The 23639-nt window shown below is 39.5% G+C and overlaps 1 protein-coding gene across 5 annotated transcripts in view; it reads left to right on the plus strand.

The window, feature by feature from the left end:
• LOC148350279 (protein turtle homolog A-like) overlaps positions 1-23639 on the plus strand; it is a 46632-nt gene that overhangs the window by 18149 nt on the left and 4844 nt on the right. For 4 of the 5 annotated variants that reach the window (XM_088320258.1, XM_088320260.1, XM_088320259.1 and 1 more), the window contains exons 4-18: positions 278-424; positions 5275-5423; positions 6144-6255; positions 6451-6592; positions 7767-7912; positions 8101-8243; positions 9303-9443; positions 10956-11072; positions 11136-11283; positions 12510-12621; positions 17834-18027; positions 18522-18742; positions 21412-21496; positions 22710-22883; positions 22979-23018. In XM_088320258.1, coding sequence (XP_088176384.1) covers positions 278-424; positions 5275-5423; positions 6144-6255; positions 6451-6592; positions 7767-7912; positions 8101-8243; positions 9303-9443; positions 10956-11072; positions 11136-11283; positions 12510-12621; positions 17834-18027; positions 18522-18742; positions 21412-21496; positions 22710-22883; positions 22979-23018 — 2071 coding nt within the window. The remainder of the gene's footprint in view (positions 1-277; positions 425-5274; positions 5424-6143; positions 6256-6450; positions 6593-7766; positions 7913-8100; positions 8244-9302; positions 9444-10955; positions 11073-11135; positions 11284-12509; positions 12622-17833; positions 18028-18521; positions 18743-21411; positions 21497-22709; positions 22884-22978; positions 23019-23639) is intronic. The other variant, XM_088320261.1, reaches the window with a different exon arrangement.

The following is a 23639-nucleotide window of genomic DNA, read 5'->3' on the forward strand; positions in this document are numbered from 1 at the left end:
TTGAACCTTAATCTGCACATTCATTTATTTGCTCTTTTTAACGCGAGTTAGGAGAGGTTGCTTTGTTCAAATGGACCGTTTCATCGGTTGCCACCGCAAATATTAAAATACCCTTTGATACTTGGAGCTCACATCTCAAGGGAGCTGTTACCCGGCAACAGTGTATTTAAAATCTGCCTACTGCACCGTTATCATACCTGCAGGTCACGTCAAAACCAAATCACCTTTTTGCACAAATCAACATTTCTTTGCTAAATATGTGACTGTTTTTGTGCAGGACGTGTGTCCTTGGTGGACGTCAGCACCCTCAAGCTGGAGAGCGTGAGGCTACATGACCAAGGCCGCTACGAGTGTCGTATCCTTTTGTTGGAGCCGCCCACGGAAGAGCATCGAAACGGCACCTGGATTCTGCTCTCTGTCAATGGTGAGTTTGTTTCCTCTTTTCCTTATACAAGGGATGCACGGTTACTATTCGTCTTTTATTGCATTGCATATTTAGAAAAAAAAAACATGCCACTTCCAATTATTTTTGTGCCATATGTTATACAGTATAAGTGCTCCAACACTGAATGTCACAAATGCTTTGCCTTAGAAAACAGTAAAACTCATTCTTATGAAGTACCATAACATTTGCGGTACACATTTGTAACTCGAATCAATCTAAATAAATATACAAACTACATCATCCAAATGTCAAGTTTGGGTAATTACAGCTAATTTAGGGCAGTGAAACTTTGCACTCTTTGTGTTGCGATTGAGACATTTATTTGTGGATTGGGCCGCTTTCACTTTTAATTAAGACTGCGTTCGTGCACAGACCAAATCAGACAAAAAAAAGCCATAAATCAAATAAAACTCGCCCTACTGACAGAAGCATGTACAATTTCACCTGCTCTCTGGTGCCTCTGAACAGATTACAGAGAAGTAGAGAGGAGACACAACCATACTTCTCTAGAAAATCACAATATTATACAACAGCCTCTACATATCCTAAGCCATGCATCTGATTATGGCAGAGCTCTCAGGTACTACACATTATGATGAAGTGGAGAGTATACATAAACAAGTTGTGCTATAAAATTAGAAAAATATCGTAAAGAACACAGATGCTTTGAATTTTACCAACAAGTAGTGTCATCTGATTGAAGATTATAGGATGGCATTGAGTGACAAATTATTGTGCGTCTCTGGTGCCTTGTGCACATTAAGAAGAGGCAGAGAGAAGACATGACCAAGTTGTGTTAATACTTGCATAGAAAATCCAAATTTATTCTAATGAGGAAAATAAATGTTTGGAATTTTTATAATCTATATAAGTTATGCCAGCTGTTTAAATATTACATAGTGTTGCTAAAAGTGACCCTGTATTGTTTTTCTCCTGTGCCTCATGCAATTTATAGAGAGGTAGAGAGGAGACGCGACGAAGTTGTGCTACTCCATACTACTTTAGAAATTAAAAATTTGTACAACAACCTGTAAACATCCTGATCAATGCGACTAATTATGCCTGACCTCTTCAGGGTCATGACCAAATTACAAAGAGGTTAAGAGGAGAACATTCAAGTTATACTGCTAATGCTTTAAATCTTTTTAACAAGTGGTGTCAGCTTATTGAATTTTATATTGTGACGTTGAATGACCAATTATCGTACCTCTGGTGCCTCGTGCACATTACGAAGAGGTATAGAGGAGACACGGCAAAATGTTGCTACTACTTTTATAGAAAATCAAAATCTATCCGGATAAGGAGCAAAAATGCTTCAAATCTTTCTAACAAGCTGTGTCGGGCGATTGAATATTATTGCGTGGCTAAAAATGACCAATTATTCGTTATTTCTGGTGCCTCGTGCACATTACTGAGATGTATAGAGAACACAAGACCAAGTTGTAGTATTTTATAGAAAATCAACATCTAGTACAAGGAGGAATGTTAATACTTCAAATCTTTCTAAAAGTTGTTGTTGGCTGATTGAATATTGTAACCTGGCTAAAAGTGACTCATTGTCTGCCTTTTTTTCCTATCTGGCTAATAACTTTGATAGCATTTTTACCGTGCATCTTCTCATGCTGTAAGTAGCTCATTGAGTACTTTTATACATATGAATGAAATTTTCCACAATTTGACATCATCGTCATGTAATTAGAGTCTGAAATGTCATCCGAGGTTCTGCGATTGCCTGCTGGAAATTTCCATGTTTTTCCTTCCCAACAAAAAAATATTTTTGCAAGGAAATTTCCATATTGTTTATTTCGATTTGTCCAGCTGACATTTGCAAGATACGTGATTGACGGGTCAGAGATGAGCTTGACGACGTTCCCTGGGGGGGCCACGTTTACGTCGCATCGACGGAATGGAATAAAGCGGCAAATAAAAAAATAAAGTCAAGCTGAAACGGGGAATAAGGGCATCTGTGATGTTAGCAAAAAGGTATCTGTACCTAATTTAAAGTTCTCAAAGAGCAAGCCTCAGAGAGGATGGTTTAGTTAGCTATTTCCCCCCAACCCCCTCTGTCAATGTTTGCACGCTATACTCTTTTAAATTTGGAAACCTGTTAATGTTTGGGAGATTTTAGTTGACAGAATGATTTTCCATCGGTGTGATTTTGAAGAGTTAGAGGAGGGTAACCTTTTCGACCCAATAAGCCATAAAAGCAAAAATATTTTCAACATTTTTTTGAGAGAGCCACGTCATAAGTATAGTTTAAGACAAAATTCAACAAATCAGCCAAACCCTCTCTTCAGACAAAAGGTAATTCTTTAACACATTTTATTTCACTGTGTGTCATTTGATGATTTGCTCAAATCTATGGAATATTAATGCCAGAGCATGTGTCCCATATCAATAATATACCAATTAAAATGTGTCTCCCTCCAACAGTTACTTTAGAGCATGGGTATCAAACTCAATTGAACAGAGGGCCAGAACTCAAACCACACCTTTGGTCGCGGGCCAAACAGGATAAATGTTTATTGAATAAACAAAAACGTTACTTTTTTTTAACATAAATTTGAATTAAAAAAATATATTATTCAAGAATAAACAAACTTAAACATTAAATCACTTAAAATACTCTGCTGTCCATAAAAATATCTGCTGTCTACACAATACCAATTCAAAATATGAAAAAATATGAATCAATCAAAATACAAATAAAATTTGTGCTTTTTACTTTGGGATTTTGTTTAGTGAAAAACACCTGCTGGATCTTTAGATTCTTCTTTAACTCTTTAACTTTCTGTATCTTCTGCTCTGCGTTACGTGTTTTTTTTTTTGTTTTTTTTTTTTAGCTTATCCTGATGATTTGTCTCTTAGTGCCGTGTTACATTATATTCCTTATATACGGCCAGATTGGCACATATGTATATCAACAAACATGTATTCAGCTTCCCATCGGTTTTGAAAGACTCAGTTTACGGAATCATCTTTTTCTCTGCCATTGTGAGGGTTTACCATCCGCGTAACCCATAGCAACAGAAATGTCACCCTGCTTTTCTCCATTTAGCCTTTTGTTACATTGTGATATAGGAGGTCGTGCCCAGATGCCGTGTTTCCGCTTCCTAACACAAAAGACTCACTGTTCATGCATTTTTGGGTCTTTATTTTTCAACTAGCTGACGTGTTGTTTGTCAGTAGATAGTTTTAAAAGTCGCTGCGCTCGTCAGACTAAAGCTAACCTGATCGATGTGGGAATGTTTCAAATAAGTCTTTTAGTGTCAAAGCTGCTGAAGTTCTGCATTATTTGGACCTATAGTTTGAAAGTTTTCTGCTGGGCCATTGTAGTAGATGCATATAAAATGATTTCAGAGGCCGAATATATTATACGTCGGGCCCACGGGCCTCGAGTTTGACACCTATGCTTTAGAGTGTTTAGGCTCATTTTGAATGTCATTTTTGTCCTATATACTTGTTTTAATACAAGGTGCAAGAAAAGTTATTTTGTAAAAATGTCACAAAGTACTGAAAATGAGAAGTATATTTTCATATTTGCCTTTGCCGCAGACTGCACTGAGTGAGAGAAAGAAGGGAGTGCCTTCTGCTGTGTGCAGGGATCCGCCCACTTCTACCGCTCACCCAATCAAATTGCTCTGAGGGATTTGCTGGTATTTTTACGTGTTTAAAGTTCAGTTTGTGGGTTTTCACTATAAAGTATCTCAGCAGTGAACATGCATAGTTTAATGAGCTCTATTTTTTTCTTTGTGACCTACTGCCAAAACAACGCCATTAAGTGTGACACCCTGACTGCACATTGTAGTTAAGAAAGTGCCCTATACATACTGGACTGAACCATTTTTGTAAAAGTGTTGCTTTGGTGTTGCAGGTACCAAAATAAATCTCTGAGTAATGTGCTGTAGTCATATTTTCTCTGCGAGCCATATGTACGTATGAAAAGAGCTATAGGTTTCCGACCCCTGAGTAAGAGGGTTCAGTTCATTATTCCTCCTCCTTCAGTCATGGTTTGTCATTTGCCATTTCTGTCATTGCTTATATACTCCACAGCAGACGGATCCTTTATCACCTGGGGATTAGGGTCACCACTTCCTGTGGTGTGTCTTGGGCAGCATTGGTGTATTATTCTTATTAAAATGTGAAAACAATTGCTCTTTGGATGGTTTCAGTTAAAGCAGACACTGTTATTTCATCTTTGTGACGTCTGTTAAGTTACTTATTCCCCTCTATTTTGTCATTGTTTGCACGCTATCCTCATTAAAATATGGAAACCTATAAATGTTTACGTGCTTTTATTTCAAGCAGACACTCTTTTTCATCTGTGTGATTTTGACAAAGATCAGATCATATTTGATCAGGGTTTGATGCTGCAATGTGAGAAATTCCAAAAGCTTTACATACTTTTGTACCACTGTAATAGAACATTCCGAGAATAGACATTTTCGAGTCGAACACGTTTGGATTCTTCAGTTACACTCAGTGCCATCGATGTCAAAATGGAGTTTATATATTTATGTATTTTTATTACAGAAGTTAGCTAGGAGTGTACTTCAACATCTTACTATTATGACCGAGTGTTCCAATGACCCCATAACCTTTAGTGTAGATGTGGCCACTTTTTAGATGCAGGTGGGCGATCTCCAGCCACCCTCTCCAGGTTGGGGGAAAATGGAGTGTCCTGTTGCTCACTGTGAAGCCAATTTTTCAGACATGCTTATTGTGTGTGGTTATTTATATATATATATATATATATATATATATATACACACACACACACACACAATTTTTATTATTATTATCATTTCAAATCATTTGTTGTTTTCCAGGCGCCCCGAGCTTCAGCAAGCATCCCCCTCCTTTGCTTGAGGGCGTTGTGGGAGGTATCCTCTCCCTTGAATGCGCCGCTGAGGGAAACCCTCCTCCTATCATCACTTGGCTAAAGGATGTCACCGTAATTCAAAGAGGCCATGAAAGGGTATGGTATTAAAATATCTGTATTTGTTCCTAAAAGCAAATGTATACAGTAGAACCCCTGGATACAAAATTATTCTGTTATAAGTTGTGGCTTAAAAAGTAAAAATGCTGTATAGCGGGGGATAGAAACCATTGTTGATTAGCTCCCAATTGCATATCTGCATTTTCACGATTTACACAAACCAATAGCAAAGTATCAATTTATATGATGTCCACTTACACACGCATCTTGAAGACGTAACTAAGTTATTAATTTTGGAACGCAAAATAATATTTTGCTGATGTAGTATAGTGGGGAAAATACCATACAGAGAGGCTGGAATAATATTTTATTCCACACCGCTTAGTGAAATGTCGTAAGGCGGGGTTGCCGAATCCCAGGGTCTACTTTAGTTTTAATTATCTAATGTGTTTTCGCTGTAACCTCAAAATAGCCTTTGAGCGGAAGCCAATGAATTACTCTTGCCCACTTTCCACGCTTGGATATGTCGAACTTTCTTAGCCTTTAAAGACTTGAAACGTCCGAGATTGCACTTGACCTTCCGCTGTTCTTTCAACACTTTGAGAAGGTTTCGAGAGAATTATTTCCGAGCTATCGATTGCCGCAGACGCTTGATGTAAAATCCAGCAACGTCAACTTGGAAAGATTGAAACTGATAACTGTGACCTCATATTTAGTTGTCAATTAGTTCTATAATAACTTTTTTTTTCTGTCTATCAGGAACAAGTTTTACTTTTGACGTCGCTGAGCATGCAGTCAGCAGGACAATACAGTTGCCACGCTTCCAACTCTGAGGGAAACGTCACAATTCAGACGAAAATCAAGGTCAAAGGTAGGTAACAGTCTGTCCGCCTGATGCCTTCATGTACCCTGGGAAAAATTTGCATCTGCCAGCAAAAGCAATTTCAAGTTGCTGCTTCTTGCATCATCTCAGGGGAGCGAAAGACTCTCAAGTTCAACGTTATTAATATCAGCTCACGCCGTATAATATGATACGAGCTGCTTCACTCAGCTGTTTTATTTTCAGGCCCCCCGGTCATTGTGTCCCCCCCCAAAAGTATGTCCCTGAACGCATCACAGGATGCACTTCTCAGATGTCAGGCTGTGGCTGACCCTCCCAACATGACGTACGTTTGGATGAAAGGATGGGAAAATGTCTACCATCTACAGTGAGTATGTCGTCTTTTTGTCTAGGTTTGTTTTTCTTTGGGGTTAAGGGGTTAGTTGGAGGGTTAGGGGTTAGAAAGTAACAGAGTTAGGGTTTAGGGTTGTAGGGTTAGGCAGAATTAGAGGATAAGGTTAGAGAGTTGCATTACAATGTTAGGGTTGGAGGCTCATTGGTTAAAAAGTAATGGTTAGGGGTTTTGGGGTAGAGAGTTGGGGGTTAGGTTTAGATGGTTAGGGGGCAAGGGTTAGAGGGTTTGGGTTAAATACATCGGGTTTCGAGAATTAAGTTTAGATGGATTAGGGCTTGGGTTAAGATTTGAAACTAAGGGTTAGCACTTTGTGTTTTAGGTATAGAGGGTTAGAGAGTTAGGGTTTCGAGGTCAGGGTTGGGGAGTAAGGGGGATAGGGTTGAGGGGTACGGTTGAAGGGTTAGGCTTGAAAAGTTAGGGGTTAGAGAGTTATGGTTGTATGGTTGGGTTGGACGCTTATGGGTTAAAAAGTTAGAGTTATTGGGTTTGGGGTCGAAGTTACGGAATCGAGGTTAGGTTGGATGCTTAGGGGGCTATTGTTGCAGGTTTAGGATTAGAGGGTCTGGGTTTAATAGTTATGGGTGAGGTCAGGGGTCAGCAACCCAAAATGTTGAAAGAGCCATAGTGGGCCAAAAAACAAACAAATTCGTCTGGAGCCGCAAAAAAATAAAAGCCTTATATAAGCCTTAAAATGAATATGTGTCTATATTAGCTATATTAGCCTACTATCAAAATGACAAAGTTGAATGCAGCTCATTCTGTGGAGAATGATGTACTATCTGACTACTGTTTTATTATATTCATTAAAATCATAATGAATCACAGTATTTTACATTTAATACAATTACCCAAATGCAATACGGTGAACCAATTTTTTGTTTCATTTTTATTTTAAGGTTTGGAAATTAAAATGGAAAATGCATAATGGCCCCCTTATCTGGGCAACATAACGAGTGCAATAAAAAGCAGAATGCTTTTATCAAAAATTAAACTGCAGACCTTTGAAAAGCTGGATAAAATAAAAAAATACAATTTAAGTTTGATTCATGTTCAGAAATCAAAATCTTTCTTAATAATGCATTTGTATCCCAGAGGAGGTATATTTGCTAATGGAAGTCTTTTTTTGTTTTGTTTTTGTCTGGGGAAGATCACTTAAGTCACGCGTTAAGATTATGGTGGATGGGACGCTTCTCATCTCCAGTTTGACTCCGGAAGATTCCGGAAATTACACTTGCGCGCCCACCAACGGCCTGCACACGCCACCCACTGCCTCTGCCCTTCTCACAGTCATGCGTGAGTCCTAACTATGTCGGATCTGTTTTATATACACATGTCTTTATTTAATTTGATGTCCTAATTTGGATTTAATCTTAATTCTGTGCTAATTTCCCCACTAGATTTAAAACTGATATTTGTCAGTGATGTGCGAAATGCGTGTGAAAGAAATCCTGAATGGCGTTAATTTGTTTTCGGATGTTTAGACGCGGCCCAGGTTCTGGATATGCCCGCCGAAACCTATCTCCCCTCCGGATTGGCCGGCCAGGTCAGCTGCCCCTCCAGAGCGCAGCCTCCTCTCCTGCGTGTTGATTGGACCAAGGATGGCGAAGCGCTGGATCTTTCCTTGGTAAATAAGAAGCCTTTCGTTTAATGATTGACATTCTCTGCTCTCCTGGTTTCCCTAGTTTATTATTTGAATAATATAGCCAGACTTCGCCCATTGGTTTCCCATGCAAAAATAGTAGTGCTGTTGCATCTCCACTTGTTTAGATTGTAATTCCCTGCTCTCCGGAATCCCTAAAAAGAATATTGCAAGCCTTTAGCTGTTGCAAAATTCAGCAGTACCATTTTTAAAATTACTTACTAAAATATAGATTAGTCGTCGCTTTAGATAGTATTTATACATACAATTCTCTTCCCTCTACAAAAAATCCTTTTCGAGGTTCTCTTATGGGTTGAGATCAGGACTCTGTGTAGGCCATGCCATTACTTCAATGCTAAATCCTTTACCGATTTTTTCCTAACAAGAGGTTTGGTCACTGCAGTGTGGGCCTTCAGTCAAAATGCTCTTAAACTGCAAGACACTGTATTGCAAGACAGATCCTTATCATGTTCAGCACTTAACTGGCGGGCAATTTCAGCTGCAGTGTGGAAACAATTACCCATTGACATCCTCCGCAGTGACTTCTCTACTCTTGCATTTGTCCTCTGTGGACGGCCAGCCTTCTTGGGCGACTTGAATGAGTTTGTATTTTTGTTAAGATTCGATATTCAGATTTGGATGTAATCAACTTGTCTTGCTATGGCTGAGAGGGTCATCCCTTTCATCTGGACAACCTGCTGCCGGACGCTTTCAGTCATTTTAGAACAACCCACCATCTTGAACAGTCAGTGAAACTCACTATTAGAATGCCAGCTTAATGGGGGCTGACATTGCATTTTAGGCAAAATACATGTTTTGCCTAATCAATTTTATGAAAAAGGGTTGTAGTAGCATGGTATAGATGCAACAAATGTCCTTAAGTTTTTGAGGAGCAAAGATCACGTTTTTTTTCACAAGTATTCGATTGTTTGTGAATTGTTCTTTAATTTTGATCTCCAGTCTAATTTGTGTACTCTTTTGCACAATTATTGGCTATGATATATCACATGTTTTTTGACTTTGTTGTTGTTTTTTTGTACGCAGCATCCAGGTTGGACGCTAACCCCGGACGGCAACCTGGCAATGGCCGCCGTCAATGAGGACGCGGAGGGCATTTACATTTGCATGCCGTTTAACAGCTACGGCACTGCCGGCCAATCGAAACCCACTCGGGTCATCCTGATGGTAAGCTCTCTGCTAGCAACGGTTACAGTTACTGAAGAAAAAAACCCTTCTCTTTCTTCTACTTCATGGTTAATGGCAGTTGAAAAACGCAGATCGCACTTCCTGGCGACATTCTTGTTGACTTCAATCATCCGTAGTGTCACACGAAAGAAAAAGTGACATTTAGTGACCTTTCTTTCCCTAATTTGGGCGTAGCTGCCCCCCAGGGACGCATAACAATAGGAGTTAATTAGAATTAATTGAGGATTAATTCATCCTTCAGCTAATACCTTCATTGTGCTTCTGCTGCCAGTGGCTCCATCTTTATATAGTAGACCCACGATAGGACAAGAAGCAGTTCTGAGGTTGGGTAACTTAAAGTGAAATTGCCGTAAAATGGTGGGCATAAAGGCCTATGCTAAGTAGTGTTCCGAACCCCTGGTTGCCCAAATACTAAATATTAAAATTACAAAATAGTATATATTAAGTACTACTTATGTGTGATATACTTGCATAAATAAATGTACAAATAAAGGAAAATTGTCAATTTCTTTACCTTAGGTGTGGGTTGATGTAAGGGGCTGTTAGGAGGAGATGGCGGATTCAAATGAAGACTGATTTGAAAACTTCCATTTGCAAAGATTTTCATGGCTTTAGAACATTTCCTTACTTTTATCACCTACTTTTCTAATAGTTGCTGCCAAAATGTCATACAGCGAAGATGCCATATATTGGGGGGTCTACTGTAGGGGAAATTGTATTTACTGTTAATGGCCTGAAAAACCGCATTCAATACATTTTTTAATTTGATCATAATAGTCCCATTTGTCCATTGGTTAGGGTTTTATTCCTTAGTGAGGGTAGCAATTTGTGTGCCCTCTTCGGATCTCAAGATCATCAGACTGTTTCCATTAGTTATGTTTTTACTTCTACCATTAGCATCACTGCAAGCCTCTGGGCCCATACCCAAAAATCACACTAACTAGCACAGTCTTTATTAAACACACAGGATTTTGAACTGAATGAGAGAGAAAGGAGTTAAATAGAATGTCGGCATCTTTATGATGTATGGACTTAAATCAATGGCAGACCTGTATTTGACGTGACATCTGCCAATCGCATACAATAATAATAATAATAATAATAATAATTTCCTTGTATTGTCATTCTGTGTAACAATGTACACAGAACGAAATGTCGATTGCACCTGACCCGTTGTAGCGAGCCGATGCAGCCGCAGCCAACAGAGGGCGCCGCCGACCACTTTTTAAGTCTTAGGAATGACTCGGCCGGGGCGCGAACCACCGACCTCCCAGTCTCAAAGCGGGCGCCTTACCATCTAGGCTACTGAGCTGGTATAAATAATAGGGACGCATGTAATGCGAAATAAGTTGTTGTTGATGTTGTAAAGTGGGGAAAATTCTGTAAACGAAACATTTTATTCCAAATTGTAGGACGAAAACGTCTTGCGCCGAGGTCACAGCAACCTCCTGGGGTCTACTATACGTTCATGTGTTTCTTTGACCCTGTCAGGACCCCCCGTCCATCAGCTCAGTGCCTGAAGACCAATACAGCCAAAAGGTTGGGAGGACGTTGCTGGTCCCATGTGGAGGCCGGAACGAGCCCACGCTTCGAGTCAGCTGGTCCAAAGTAAACCAGAACCGTTATCATTTTTCTCCAAAACATTTTCGAACCCGTGTTTTGTTTACGAAGGTCAACAGCACACGCCGTCTGGTTTATTCCGTCACGAATGGCTCGCTTTTGCTGCGCCCCCTGGTTAAGGACCACCACGGCACTTGGGAATGTCGAGTCTCCAACAGGGTTGCACAAGTCCGAGCCTTCACTCAAGTTTCCGTCTTGGGTGAGTGCAACACGTACAACAGAATTTATTTATTTATTTTTATTAATTCTTAATTCCATGCTCTCCGGACTCCTCAAAAGAATGTTGCTAGTGAATGTTTTTTTTAAATTGCAAGACTCCACTGGCAAACACAGAGATGCTGATGCATGCCTCTATCTCCTTTCAATTATAATTCTCTGCTCTCCGGCTCCCCGACAAAAAGTTTGTTTTTTTAACATTTAATGTTTATAACTAGACCTGCCCAACTCTCCCAGGCAAACACTGAGGCATGGTAGCAGTTTTGAGTATTGGAATTTCACGCCCTCCTGATTTCCCCAAAACGATGATGCTAGTGAATGGTTTGTATTACTATAAGAATTTAGCCTTACTCCGCCCAGTGTGATGCTAATGCATGCTTTGATCTCCTTTCAAGTATTTTAATTCTCTGCTCTCCAGACTCCGCAAAAAGAATGTCTCAAGCGATTGAGCTCTATCATTTAAAGAATATAGCGGGACTGTCCATTTCTTTCTCAGGCAAACATGGAGATTTCATAGCATGCTTTAATCTCCTCTCTTATGGATTATTGTAATTCCTTGCTCTCCAGACTCCCTAAAGAGAATGTCGCAAGCGATTTTTTTTAAATATTAAAAAAAAAAAAAACAACATAGCCACACTCCACCTATTACACTGTGCCGATGCATGGTCTTGTCAATTTGTTTTGATTATTGTAATCTATCCTCTCCGGAATGCCCCAAAATAATGTCTCTAGTGATTGTTATCTATTGTTTAAAGAATGCAACCAGACTCCGCAGATTTCTCTCTTGGGTAAACACAGAGGTGCCGATGCCTGCCTTTTCTCTTTTTTTTTTTTTTCTCACCCGTGAATGTAATTCCCTGCTCTCTGGATCCCCGCCAAAAATGTTGTGCGAGCAACTCTTTGTTTTTAAACAATTGAAGTACCATATTTATTTGTGTATAACGCACATTTTTTCTACCCCAAAAAATAAATAACAAAGTTTGCCTGAGCGTTATACACAAGGTTTTACGGTTGTATATTACTGTATTTTTGTGTGAGTGCCCATTTTTCTCAGGAAAACACTGAGGTGCTGATGCCTCTTGTTTGGATTCCTGTAATTCCCCAAAAAGACTAATAACCATTTTGTGGTCTAAAAAATGCTACACACATAATTTTTTATTTTGTATATTGGTTTTTACTTTTTTTGACTTATTAAATTGCCACCTGCAGGAACAAGTCCCCACGCCCCCACCTCTTTGTCGATCTCCCCAGGAGTTCGTCAGGCCAACATATCCTGGGAGGCAGGCTTTGACGGAGGCTCACCTCAAACCTTTTCAGTTTGGTATGTACAAAAAAACATCCTGTTTTGTGCTCTACCTGTTGCCATGGTAACTATTGACAGCACCAGTATTACTTTTATCGATCTTTGGCATGAAAAATCCATTGCGCCATTAGAAAGTCATTGGCAGCTATTAAAAAAACCCGACATGATTTATTGTCTGGATTCAAAAGAACTTAGTCAGGTAAAAAAAAAAAGTAAAGTAATGGAGATGATTGCATTTGAAGACATTTTTGGGAGGGGTCACAACTAGGAATGCACGATCACCAATGCTGATAACTGATAAAATACTGCCACTGGAGACCCATGCCAATAATTACATACTATACCAAAAAAAAAGAAAAAACATTCGATGTACTGGCTAGAATCAAGATTCTGGTAATCACAAAATCCCAAGCCATGCTACTGATAACGGCCAAGTGCCTGAAGCAAAATTATAATGCGTTAGAGAGGAGCCCCCATCAAGTCGTGCAACTATGTTTATAACGGGAATAAAAATAAGTACTGTCGGCTAATTTAATACTACAACGTGGAGTCAAATGACTGATTATCGTGTTTTTCTGATGCTTTGCACATATTTACGAAGTGGAGACATAACCAAGTTGTGCTACTACCTCTATAAAAAATCAATATGGTTTTAATTAGGAAAATAAAGTTTTGTCAGGTGATTGAATACTCTAGTGTGCCTCAAAGTGATCCACTTTCATGGCTCTTTAGTGCCTCTCACATTACAGAGAAATGGAAAAGAGAGACGACCAAGTTGTGCTACTACTTCTATTGACAATCAAAATATAGTATAAAGAGGCACATGAATGATATGAATCTTCAAGTAGTGTCGGCCAATTAAATATTTATAGTGTTGCAAAAGGCACTCGCTCACATTGTGAAGGAGTAGAGAAGAGACACGACCATGTGAGTTTGTAATTTTTTGTTTAGGCAGAGCATATAAAAACATCTCAGATTCTATATTACAAACAGAAAGAATAAACTAAAGAGGAACCTCGGTTTTCGAACGCCTCTCAGTTCAAACAAATCGGTTCTCGACCAAAAATTTCGAGAAATTCTTGCTTTTCTTTTCGTTCAAAAAATCGGAGTTCGAACGCCGGTACGCTATGGGCGACGCTGAGTGGCGTACGAGTGTAGATTGCCCCCACCCCTCGTGAAGAACTGTTGTCACGGCAACGCGCACTCCTTTTCTGTTTTGGTTTTTCAAAAGCGGCGAAGGGAGTGTTTTAACCCCTAATTATGCCTCGGAAGAAGGTTGGTGCAAGCAGAAAAGTTGCTACAGGTAAAAAAAGAGGAGTAGTGTGTACAACTATTGCATTTAAGAAAGAAATAATAGCAAAATATGAAGAAGTTGTGCGAGTTTCCCTTCTTTCAGGAATACAGCATGGCTTCTAGCGACCGGTAAGAAATCCTATTCATAATTATTTTCTTTATCCTTTAACAGCTCACCACTTGTTGTGGAGACCCGGGTGCTAAATGACGTGTAAACGACCTGATTTTTTTATTTTTACACGTTCATGTTAGCGTAATCTTTCGCGAACGTACGATTAGGCTGGGTTAGCTTTACGTCAAATATTCAAGATAAACATTCAGGGTGTTGGAACGGATTAAAACAATTTTACATTACTTTTAATGGAAAAAAACGGCATCGGTGATCGTACAAATCGGTTTTCTTACAAAGAATTGGAACAGATTATGGTCGAGAACCGAGGTTCCACTGTATACCTAAGACTTATAACATTGGTAAAATGGCGGCGCCCTCTGTTGGCTGCGGCTGCATCGGCTTGCTACAACGGGTCAGGTGTATCGACATTTCGTTCTTACAAAGAATGACAATACAAAGGAAATTATTAATTATTATTATTATTATTTGCAATAAAAACAGTTGTATAATATAATACATTGTACCATGCAATTCTTTTCCCAACAAAAATGCTTGAAATCTTTCCAACAATTCGTGTCAGCTGATTGAAATTAAGTGGCGAAAAATGACTCATTTTGTCTCTCCAGTGCCTCACACACATTATGAAGAGATAGAGAGGAGTAATGACCAAGTTGTGCTACGACTTTTATGTAAAATGGAAATCTAATTAAATACGGAACATAAATGTTGGATTCATTTCAACAAGCCAAACCCCCCAGTGTTACTTACACATTAATTATGTAGAGGTAGAGAAGAAACATGACCAAATTAAGCTATTGTTACGATGCACTATTTTTCATTTCATTATTATAACTCAGACCTGTTTTCTAAGCACTGTTGTCATTATTATTTTTTGGGGTCTTTTATCTCGATTCTCTCCAATACTCTTACATGTTTTACTGTGCTATGTTTAATCTTGTTGCATGCATGCCATGACAATAAAGACAATTCTAAATACTTAGAATGATTGAAACAAGTAGTGACAGCTGATTAAATACTATAGGGTGGCTAAAAGTAACCAATTGTGTCTCTCCAGTGCCGCTTGTATATTTCGAAGAGACACAGAGAGAGACACAACCAACATTTTGCTACTACTTGTTTATAAACGAAATTGTTCTCGAAATATAAATGCTTCTATAGTTCAATATTTCAAATGATTTGTGTTGGTTGATTGAATATTACAGCATGGCTAAAAGTTACCAATTTCCAGGGTCTTTTTTATGTATTTTTTTTAATTGGGCTGATAACTGTCTTATATCCTTCTGTTATCAATAATTATAGTGCCTCAATAGTTGGTAGCACAAAGTTGAACAATTTGGTCAGTAGAGGACTCTTATTGAAGAGACAATCTATGTTGTAGTCATAAACGGAATTTCAATTAAGACCATATCGTTAATGTCAGAGCTGTTCAATATCGCCGCGGTGGTTAATAGCCAGCCCTCCATTTTTTTCCCCCTTTCTCACGAGCCGAAGCGGCACAGTTAATGCCGTTACTTTAATGAATGAAGATTTTGACCTCGTTAATGGAAGTGTTGTAAAAGTTCATTCAGGGTTTTGGAGAGAGGGTATCTGCTTCAAATGGGGTGTTAAAAGTGTTTGTAGGGTTGCAAACTTGAGGTGTCAAACTACATTTTCAGGGTTTCAAACATCAATTTTGGCTAAATTAAATGTTTTAAAGGGCACCATATTAGGGTTTAGGGCTAGATTTAGCATTTCAGCCCTCTAAACTAATGTTTTGAAGCATTTTTAGGGTTCCAAATTTGGTTGTCAAATAAGGTATTGGTCTATAATCAAAGTTTTAAAGTTCAGAACGTATGTCTCAACCTGGATTTTACCTTAGAAATGAGGGTTTCCAGCTTTCTAAGGGTTCTGAACTCTGGTCAAAAGTAGGGTTTCAGCCCAAAATTCAAACTTCCAAGCGTATGTGGGGTACAAAATTTGCGTCTCAAAATAGGGTTTTGGACTCAGATTGAGGTTTTCAAGTATATTTAGGATTCAAACTAGTGTTTCAAACTGGGGTTTTAGCATAAAATAAGGGTTTTATAGCAGTTCATGCGTTTCCACTAAGAATTCAAACTTGTGTTTTGGCGCCATATTAGGGTTAAGGATAAGGTTAGAGCTCGGATTAGGGTTTCAGACAAAAACTAGGGTTTTGAAATGCTTTTATGGTTTTGAATCGGTGTTCATCAGTGCTGGGTCATGTTGATTTTGGGGTAAAATAGTTTTTAGAGCGGTTGACTGTCCATTTAACCCTACTTCCAATAATTAACCTAGCAATAACATAGTAATAACACAAGTTTAAAAAAAAATCAAACTGGGTGCCCTTTGCGTTAATAACAAAAAGTAGCTCTCAGCTCGAAAAAAAATTGGAAACCCCTAATTCAGGCACTCCTAGGGGTTTCCAAATTGGATTTCAGGTTCAAACTGGGGTTTTGACTTTAAATGATCTTAATTGAATTTTAAAGCGTTTTTAAGGTTTTGAACTAGGATCATTTGGAGCCCAAAACATATTTGAAAACTGTTTTTAACTATGACCAAGTATTTCAACTAGCGTTTCAGCTTCATATTAGAGTTTTAAAGGTTTTTTTTCAAATTGCAGCTATAGTTTCAAACTAGTGATTTGGCTTCAAAGGTCTTTAAGGCCGTATCAAAAACGTCAGAGCGATTGACTATGCTAGGAGTTCCCTGGCAGTTAATAGCGAGCCCTGCAATTTTTTTTCTTTCTTTCTCACGAGCCAAAGCGGCACAGTTAACGCCGTCACATTAATAAATGAATATTTTGACCTCTTTAATGGTAGCCGGCGACTTCCAAGCGCTTGCTTTTCATCATTTGTAAAAGATCTTTAAGGCCTGGAAAGGTGAAACATCTTTTTTTTCTCCTTGTGCTCGAGGAGCCCAAAAATGTGGGCAGCACGGCGGGACAATGTCTCTAATTGGAGCACGGCGCTCGCCACGTCTTTGAAAGCAAATACGGAGCCGCGACGGCGATGAATGATTCATACGAGCCGCTTTTCCGTCATGTTTCATAAAAGCTGACTCTAAAAACGTCCCTCCCCCTTTTTGTACTTTCATTTCTTCACATTCACGCAGAGTGAAAAAGATTTTGCCGTCTGATGGCGACGGGGGGGAGCGGGTGCGGTTGTCACTGCCATCACCGATTTGCTACTGGCTGGCCTAGCGTCGAATTAAAGTTTCTAAACTGGGGTTTTGCTCCAGATTTTGCATTTAAAGTATAACCAAGGTTTCCAAGTAGTGTTTCCAACTTGAGTTTCAGTATCAAATTAGGGATTTAAAGGATTTTAAGGGTTTTAAACTAGTGATTAAAAATAGGATTTGGGCACCATATTAGGGTTATGGCCAGGGTTTAAAACTAAAGTCTTGGCTCCAAATTGAGTGTTTAGGCTTTCAAACTACGGGTCTGGGTAAATACTGTAGGTCTTGGAGACTTTTTAGAATTTTCACCAAGGGTTTTGGCTTCAAATTAGGGTTTGTGGGCGTTTTTACGGTTTCAAAGTAGAATTTCAGCTTCAAATTATAAGGTGTTTCAAGAGTTTCCAAATAGGGTTTAAAACTAGGTTTTTGGGGACCATACTAGTGTTACGGCTGGGGTTAGGGTTTCTGTCCTAAACAGGTTTTGAAGCGTTTTGAGGGTTTCAAATGGGGGTTTTAGTTTTAAATGATGGTTTTAAAGCGTTGCAGAGAGATTCTTTTCTGTCATGTTTCATAAAAGCCGATTCTGAAAACATCCCTCCCGCTTTTTGTACTCCTTTCGTCTCATTCGCGCAGGGTGAAGAAGATTTTGCCGTCTGATGGCGACGGGGGGAAGCAGGCATGGTCGTCTGTGCCGGTCCCCCCTGCCGCCGGCAATAGTTTGCTGCTGGGGGGCCTAGCGCCCACCACAGAGTATCGCTTTAGCGTCCTGGCCCATAACAACATTGGGACAGGACCTTTCAGCCAGATCCAGACAGCGAGGACTTTAGGTTAGTGGTCTCCTAATTTGTATTAGAGGCTGTTTGAGAAGTAAATCATATTTGCCCTCACATCATATGCGTGCACAAGTATACTCTCATACAGACAGACACATGCAGAAGCGCTGCTATGCTCAGTCATATACTACATACTACACTCTCATATATGCACTACTGTTCCCCTTCACACACATTAATATACTTTTATACAAATATCACTATACTATCCCAAATACAGTATAATGCTCTCACACATACATTCTGATTAATTTTGAGTCTTTAGTAGTATGTGTGAAAGTATAGTACTATTTGCGCATGAGTATGATTGTGTCTGTATTAAAAATAGAATTGTGTTTATTGCCATTGATAAGCGTTGAAATATTGTATGAGATTAGACATGGCACTCCGTGGTAAACGTGTGATAAAAAGGACTTAGTCTTCAAGTCTGCTGCGCCAAAAAGTTCAACATTTCGATTACGGCAATTCTTTTGTTCTGTGGCTTTCAGATCCTCCAGTCAGCGAAAATCAACTGAAGCCACCTTCGTCTCTGTGGGCTCGTTTGGATCAGGTTGGTCTGGTTCTGCGCTGGTCCTTTCCTCCAGACGAGATCTCGGCCATCACCGGTTTTGTTCTTCAGTCCCGAGTTGGCCCAGGAGAGGAGTGGCTCACTTTGGACCAAAATATCGCAGCCAACAGCAGCGAGGTCGTCGTGCCGGGCTTGCAGAAGGTAAAAGAAAATCCTATCATCCAAAAACCTCAAGCTTTAGCCATAATTGATAATCTATTGTTTATTAGCATCATTCACCCAGTTAGTGTTGGTTCAAAATTTTGTCCAGGACACAACCCTAACCCTCTAGTCATGCTGGTCCTGGAGAACTGCATACTTTTGGAGGTTTCTCTTCTTTAACTCAGGTTATACAAATAATCAGCTCACTAGCAAATTGGCAGGAGCTTATTAACAATCTTGGTGATGGTTATCACCTCCATTGGAGCAGAGAAACTTAAAAAAAATCATACAGGACATGCAGCCCCCAAGGACCACAATTACCAGGTCTGCTCTGGGGTTTAGTGTCCATATTAGGGTTTTGAATTGATTTCAGGATCCCTAACTATGGTTTGGACTCTATATTGGGATTTTGATCTAGGGCAATTCTCAGGGTTTCTAACTAGGGTTAGAATTACTGCCAAGATGAGGGTTCAGATTAGAGCTCGTGCTTATATAGTGTATTTTTCTTTATGAGGGTTTTAAACTAATTTTATGGTTCTAAAATAGGGTTAGGCTACTGTTGGGGCAGGCATGTCCAAAGTCAGGCCTGATCGCAGTATAAAATAAATTTGTACCAAAAAAACCCCACCATTTCACCAGATTATGGCAGTAGCGTCTTTTGCCACCTTGCCCTCTACTTTCTGTAAGAATTTAAGCCCATTGCGTTTTCGACATGGCGACTGTAAATAGGAAAAAGCGAAGCTGATTGTGATAGAAATTGGAGTATAACTTTGTCTGCCTTATTTGCTGTAAGACTGTAGACTATAATATCAAGAGGCAATGCCAGACGAAAACATGCTGACTACAAAAGACAGACTGGAAACAAATGTTGTAAAGCAACTTGAAGCTATTTTAAAGGTGCTGTAGCATTTTTCACAAGACCCTGCGAGTCAGATGAAAATGCTACATAGGTGAGTTGTGATGCTGGTTGCCAAGCACTGCAAACCTTTTACAGAGGGGGAAATTATTAAAGACTGTTCAACGAATGTCATGCTGAATAATTTACCCTTACACATTTTCAACTTGCCCAATCTGGTCCGCTTTATGAAAAGTTTGGACACCCCTTGGCTAAGGTTTGAAAAAGAGTTTGGGCTTCATATTATTGTTTTCAACTTTCTGTAGTTTAGCAAATCCTTTGCTGGTTTTGGCTGTGTTATTATGTACCGTATTTTCCGCACTATAGGGCGCACCGGGTTATAGGGCACACCCCCAAAAAATAATTTTTGGTCCTATATCTTCCATAGATAAGGCGCACCGGATTATAAGGCGCTACAATGGGAACGTCGACAAAACAGTCGGATGATTCAGTCCAACTGATTACCCCCTTAACATTCCCAAAGCTTGCAAAGAAGCAAATACGTGTCGTAGACACGTGCGGATGCGGTGTCCGTACGATGTCACTTAAATGCGTCATTTCAAATATCATTCGGAAGGTTGAAGTCTTGGGATTCAAGAAATGCCAAACATTTCTATGTTTCTATTTCGCTCACAACTTTACTGTGCATATGACAATAAACACTTGGAATTGAGTTTAATTCACTCAACTCATCACAGCAACATCAAGATCGTTCTAAAACAAGATAAATATAAAGCCGCATAACTCACCTAAGTTCTCACGTTCAATAATGATACGCAATCATGGTCTTCTTACAACCGTTAGTGAAGTAAATCCAGGAGAGTAAATTATTTGCAAATACAGACTAATAAAACATGTTTCTCTATGGTGTACTTTAGCAAGCTTGCTACGCCATTGCTAAACTCGGCCAATTGCAGGGTTTGTTTTGGCCATCTAGCCTATCGGAGGCTCTGAATAACTTCAACCAATAGCGATCGATTTAACTGATGATTGACACATTGGTTAGCCAATGAAACGCCGGTATATAAATCCCAGCATACACCGCGGACTACTCCACGTTCGGGGTAAAATCGAGTCGGCGGCTGTTGAGTAAGTTGCGAGACCTTGCGAATTTAATATTGAGCCATATATAAGGCGCACTGTGTTATAAGGCGCATGGTCAGTTTTTGAAAAAAATTAAGACTTTTAGGTGCGCCTTATAGTGCGGAAAATACGGTAAATGAATGTAAATGATCTGCATTTATATAGAGGTATACAATGTGCTTCACACTTACCCATTCACACACACTCACACACCAATACCGGCCGTGCAGCCATGCAAGGCGCCAACCTGCTTATTAGGGGCGTTAGGGATTCAGTGTCTCGCCCAAGGACAATTCGACATATAACTCGGAGGAGCTGGGAATCGAACTTGTGACCTCTTGATCCCAAGATGAATGCTTTACCTCCTGAGCCGATGCCGCCCTGTGGGTTCTTTTTGTGCTGTGAATTATGGACGCCCATCCAGTTGCCGTAGCAACAGTGTTTCATACTCTCTAAATTACTTGATTTTGGAGGCTCAATAAAAATTGGCTACAATGCCGAACCGAGAGCAGGATAACTATTCTATTAACATTATATATTCTTATGAGGAGGCGTCACTCCCTCTGCCATCTTTTATCAATCTTTTTCCTCCGGCCTACTTGCTCTTGCTCAAATTCAAATGCACTTCATTAGCATTGCAAGCGCGCTAGTGTTGACAAAATGTGTGTTTTTTTTTTTTTCCTTTCCGCAGGATCGCGAATACGAGTTGAGGCTGCTCAGCCAACGCAACGAGTTGCTGAGCGAGCCCAGTCCATCGCTCAACGTCTCTACGAACGGTACCTCGCCCGCAAAAGCTCTCAATTTACATTTCTGGGAACGTTGCCCATTACAAGCACGTTTTATGCTTTCAACTGACCGGGAAAAAAAAAATGCTCTTTTTCTTTTTACAGGTGAAAGAGTTTAAGCTTTTATGAAGTGGCAGGTCGACAGGTTCTAATGAAACAAAATCAGCTGTGTGCTACCCCAACCCTTAGTCTGTTACCCTAAATTATTTTAGTAACCTAATATGGAGCTTAAACCCTACCTTTATACCCTATTCAGGAACCCCCAAACGCTAGTTTCAAACCATAACCCTAATTAGGAACCTTAAATTCAGATTAGACCCCTAATATGGAGCCCAAACCCTAGTTTCAAACCCTAACACTAACTCCCACACTAACACATTTTAGGAAATTTAAATCCCATTTAAAACCCTAACATAGGTCAGATACTAGTTTCAAACTAATATAAAGCCAAAACTAAGTTCCAACCTATTACATTAGACTTAACCCTATTTTAGAACCAGATATTCATTTCGAATCTTAATGCGGAGCTCAAACCTTAACCCCTACTCCCCCCTTACCCATTTTAGTAACCTTAAATTCACTTTAAAATCCTAATATAGAGCCTAAACCCTAACCTATTTTAGTAACCTTACATTCAGTTTTATTCTAATATAAACCCCTAACCCTAGTTCCAAATAGTAACAATAGCTTTAAACCCCGTTTTGAAACCCGAAATTCACCTAAAAATCCTAACATGGAGAATAAACCCCAGTTTAAACCGTTACGGTAACCCTAATTCCCAGCCCATTTTAGGAATCTTATATCCAGTTTAAAATCCTTATATAGAGCCAAAACCCTAGTTTCAAACCTAATTCCCTAGCCTTAAGCGAATTTTGGAACACAAACCCTACGCATGTAACTCTAGCCATTCCCATGAAAATATTTGCTCTCAACCTGTATAAGAATGTAACTCACCTAGATCTGGAATCAATGTCAATTCTAAATAAGAAACCATTAAGAAAATTGCCTCTGCAACGATCAAGTGTTACCTGGTGTCAAGTTTGAAACCTTGCGATGTATGATACTAATAGTCTTTGCGAATGCCTTCTTTAGAGGAAACATATTTTTGGATCATGTTCTGATAAGAAAAAAAATCAAAACGAGATCGATCAACTCACAACTCAGGATGGAGTCAGGTTTTCAGAATTCTGCTTTTCCAATTAAGGACTGGTGACGTTCCCTTCTGCATCCCGACGAGTGGAATCTCACGGAGCGTTGGTGGGCGGCATCCTGGCCAGCGTCGGGTTGTTGTGTTTGGCACTGATTTCGCTTTTGGGGTTCATCCGTCTTGTTCGGCGCAGGAGGAACCTGCCAGGCTCAAAGGACCAAAACAGTAACGGTTATTTTTCTTTTTTTGAGAACTGAGGACAGATTTTGTTTTGGCTTGGACTTGAGCTGGGTTCTAAATCGGATTTCTTCTTCTGTCTCTTGCAGAAGCTCTACCTACTGCCATCTATAAGTGCTCCTCATCCATGTAAGCGTCTCCTCTCTATCCTTTTGTAATGTGAGCGAGGCAGCCCAGAGACAAAACAGTCACTTTTAGCCACTCTATAATAAAATCAAGCAGCTGACACGACTCGTTGGAAAACTTCAGCGCATTTAAGTTTCTCACTTGAATACGTTTCAATTTTGTATAATAGTAGTTCTACAACTTATTTGTATCTCCTCTCTATAAAAGTAACGTGTGCGATGCAACGGAAAACTTGGCTTTTTGGAAAGAATTCCGAGCATTTATGTTCCTCATTTGAATTTATTTTGATTATCTCAAGAAGTGGTTGCACAACTCGGTCATTTATCATGTTTACCTTTTGTAATGTGAGCGAGGCTCCAGAGAGACTAAATAGTTACTGTTAGCCATGCTATAATATTCAATCAGCTGACACCACTTGTTAGAAAAATTCTGATTGTTTATGTTCCCCGTTTGAATAGATTTAGAGGAGTAAGTAGAAGTAGTAGCAGCACCATTTTTCGTGTCTATTCTTTACGTCTTTGTAATGAGAGCGAGGCACCAGAGAGACAATAATTATTCACTTGATGCCCTGCTTTAATGTTCAATCAGGTGTCACAACAAAGAATGATAAAATATATTTCGATT

Source organism: Urocampus carinirostris, chromosome 16, assembly GCF_059441175.1.
Source record: "Urocampus carinirostris isolate Australia breed hairy pipefish chromosome 16, RoL_Ucar_1.0, whole genome shotgun sequence".
Classification (NCBI taxonomy): domain Eukaryota; kingdom Metazoa; phylum Chordata; class Actinopteri; order Syngnathiformes; family Syngnathidae; genus Urocampus; species Urocampus carinirostris.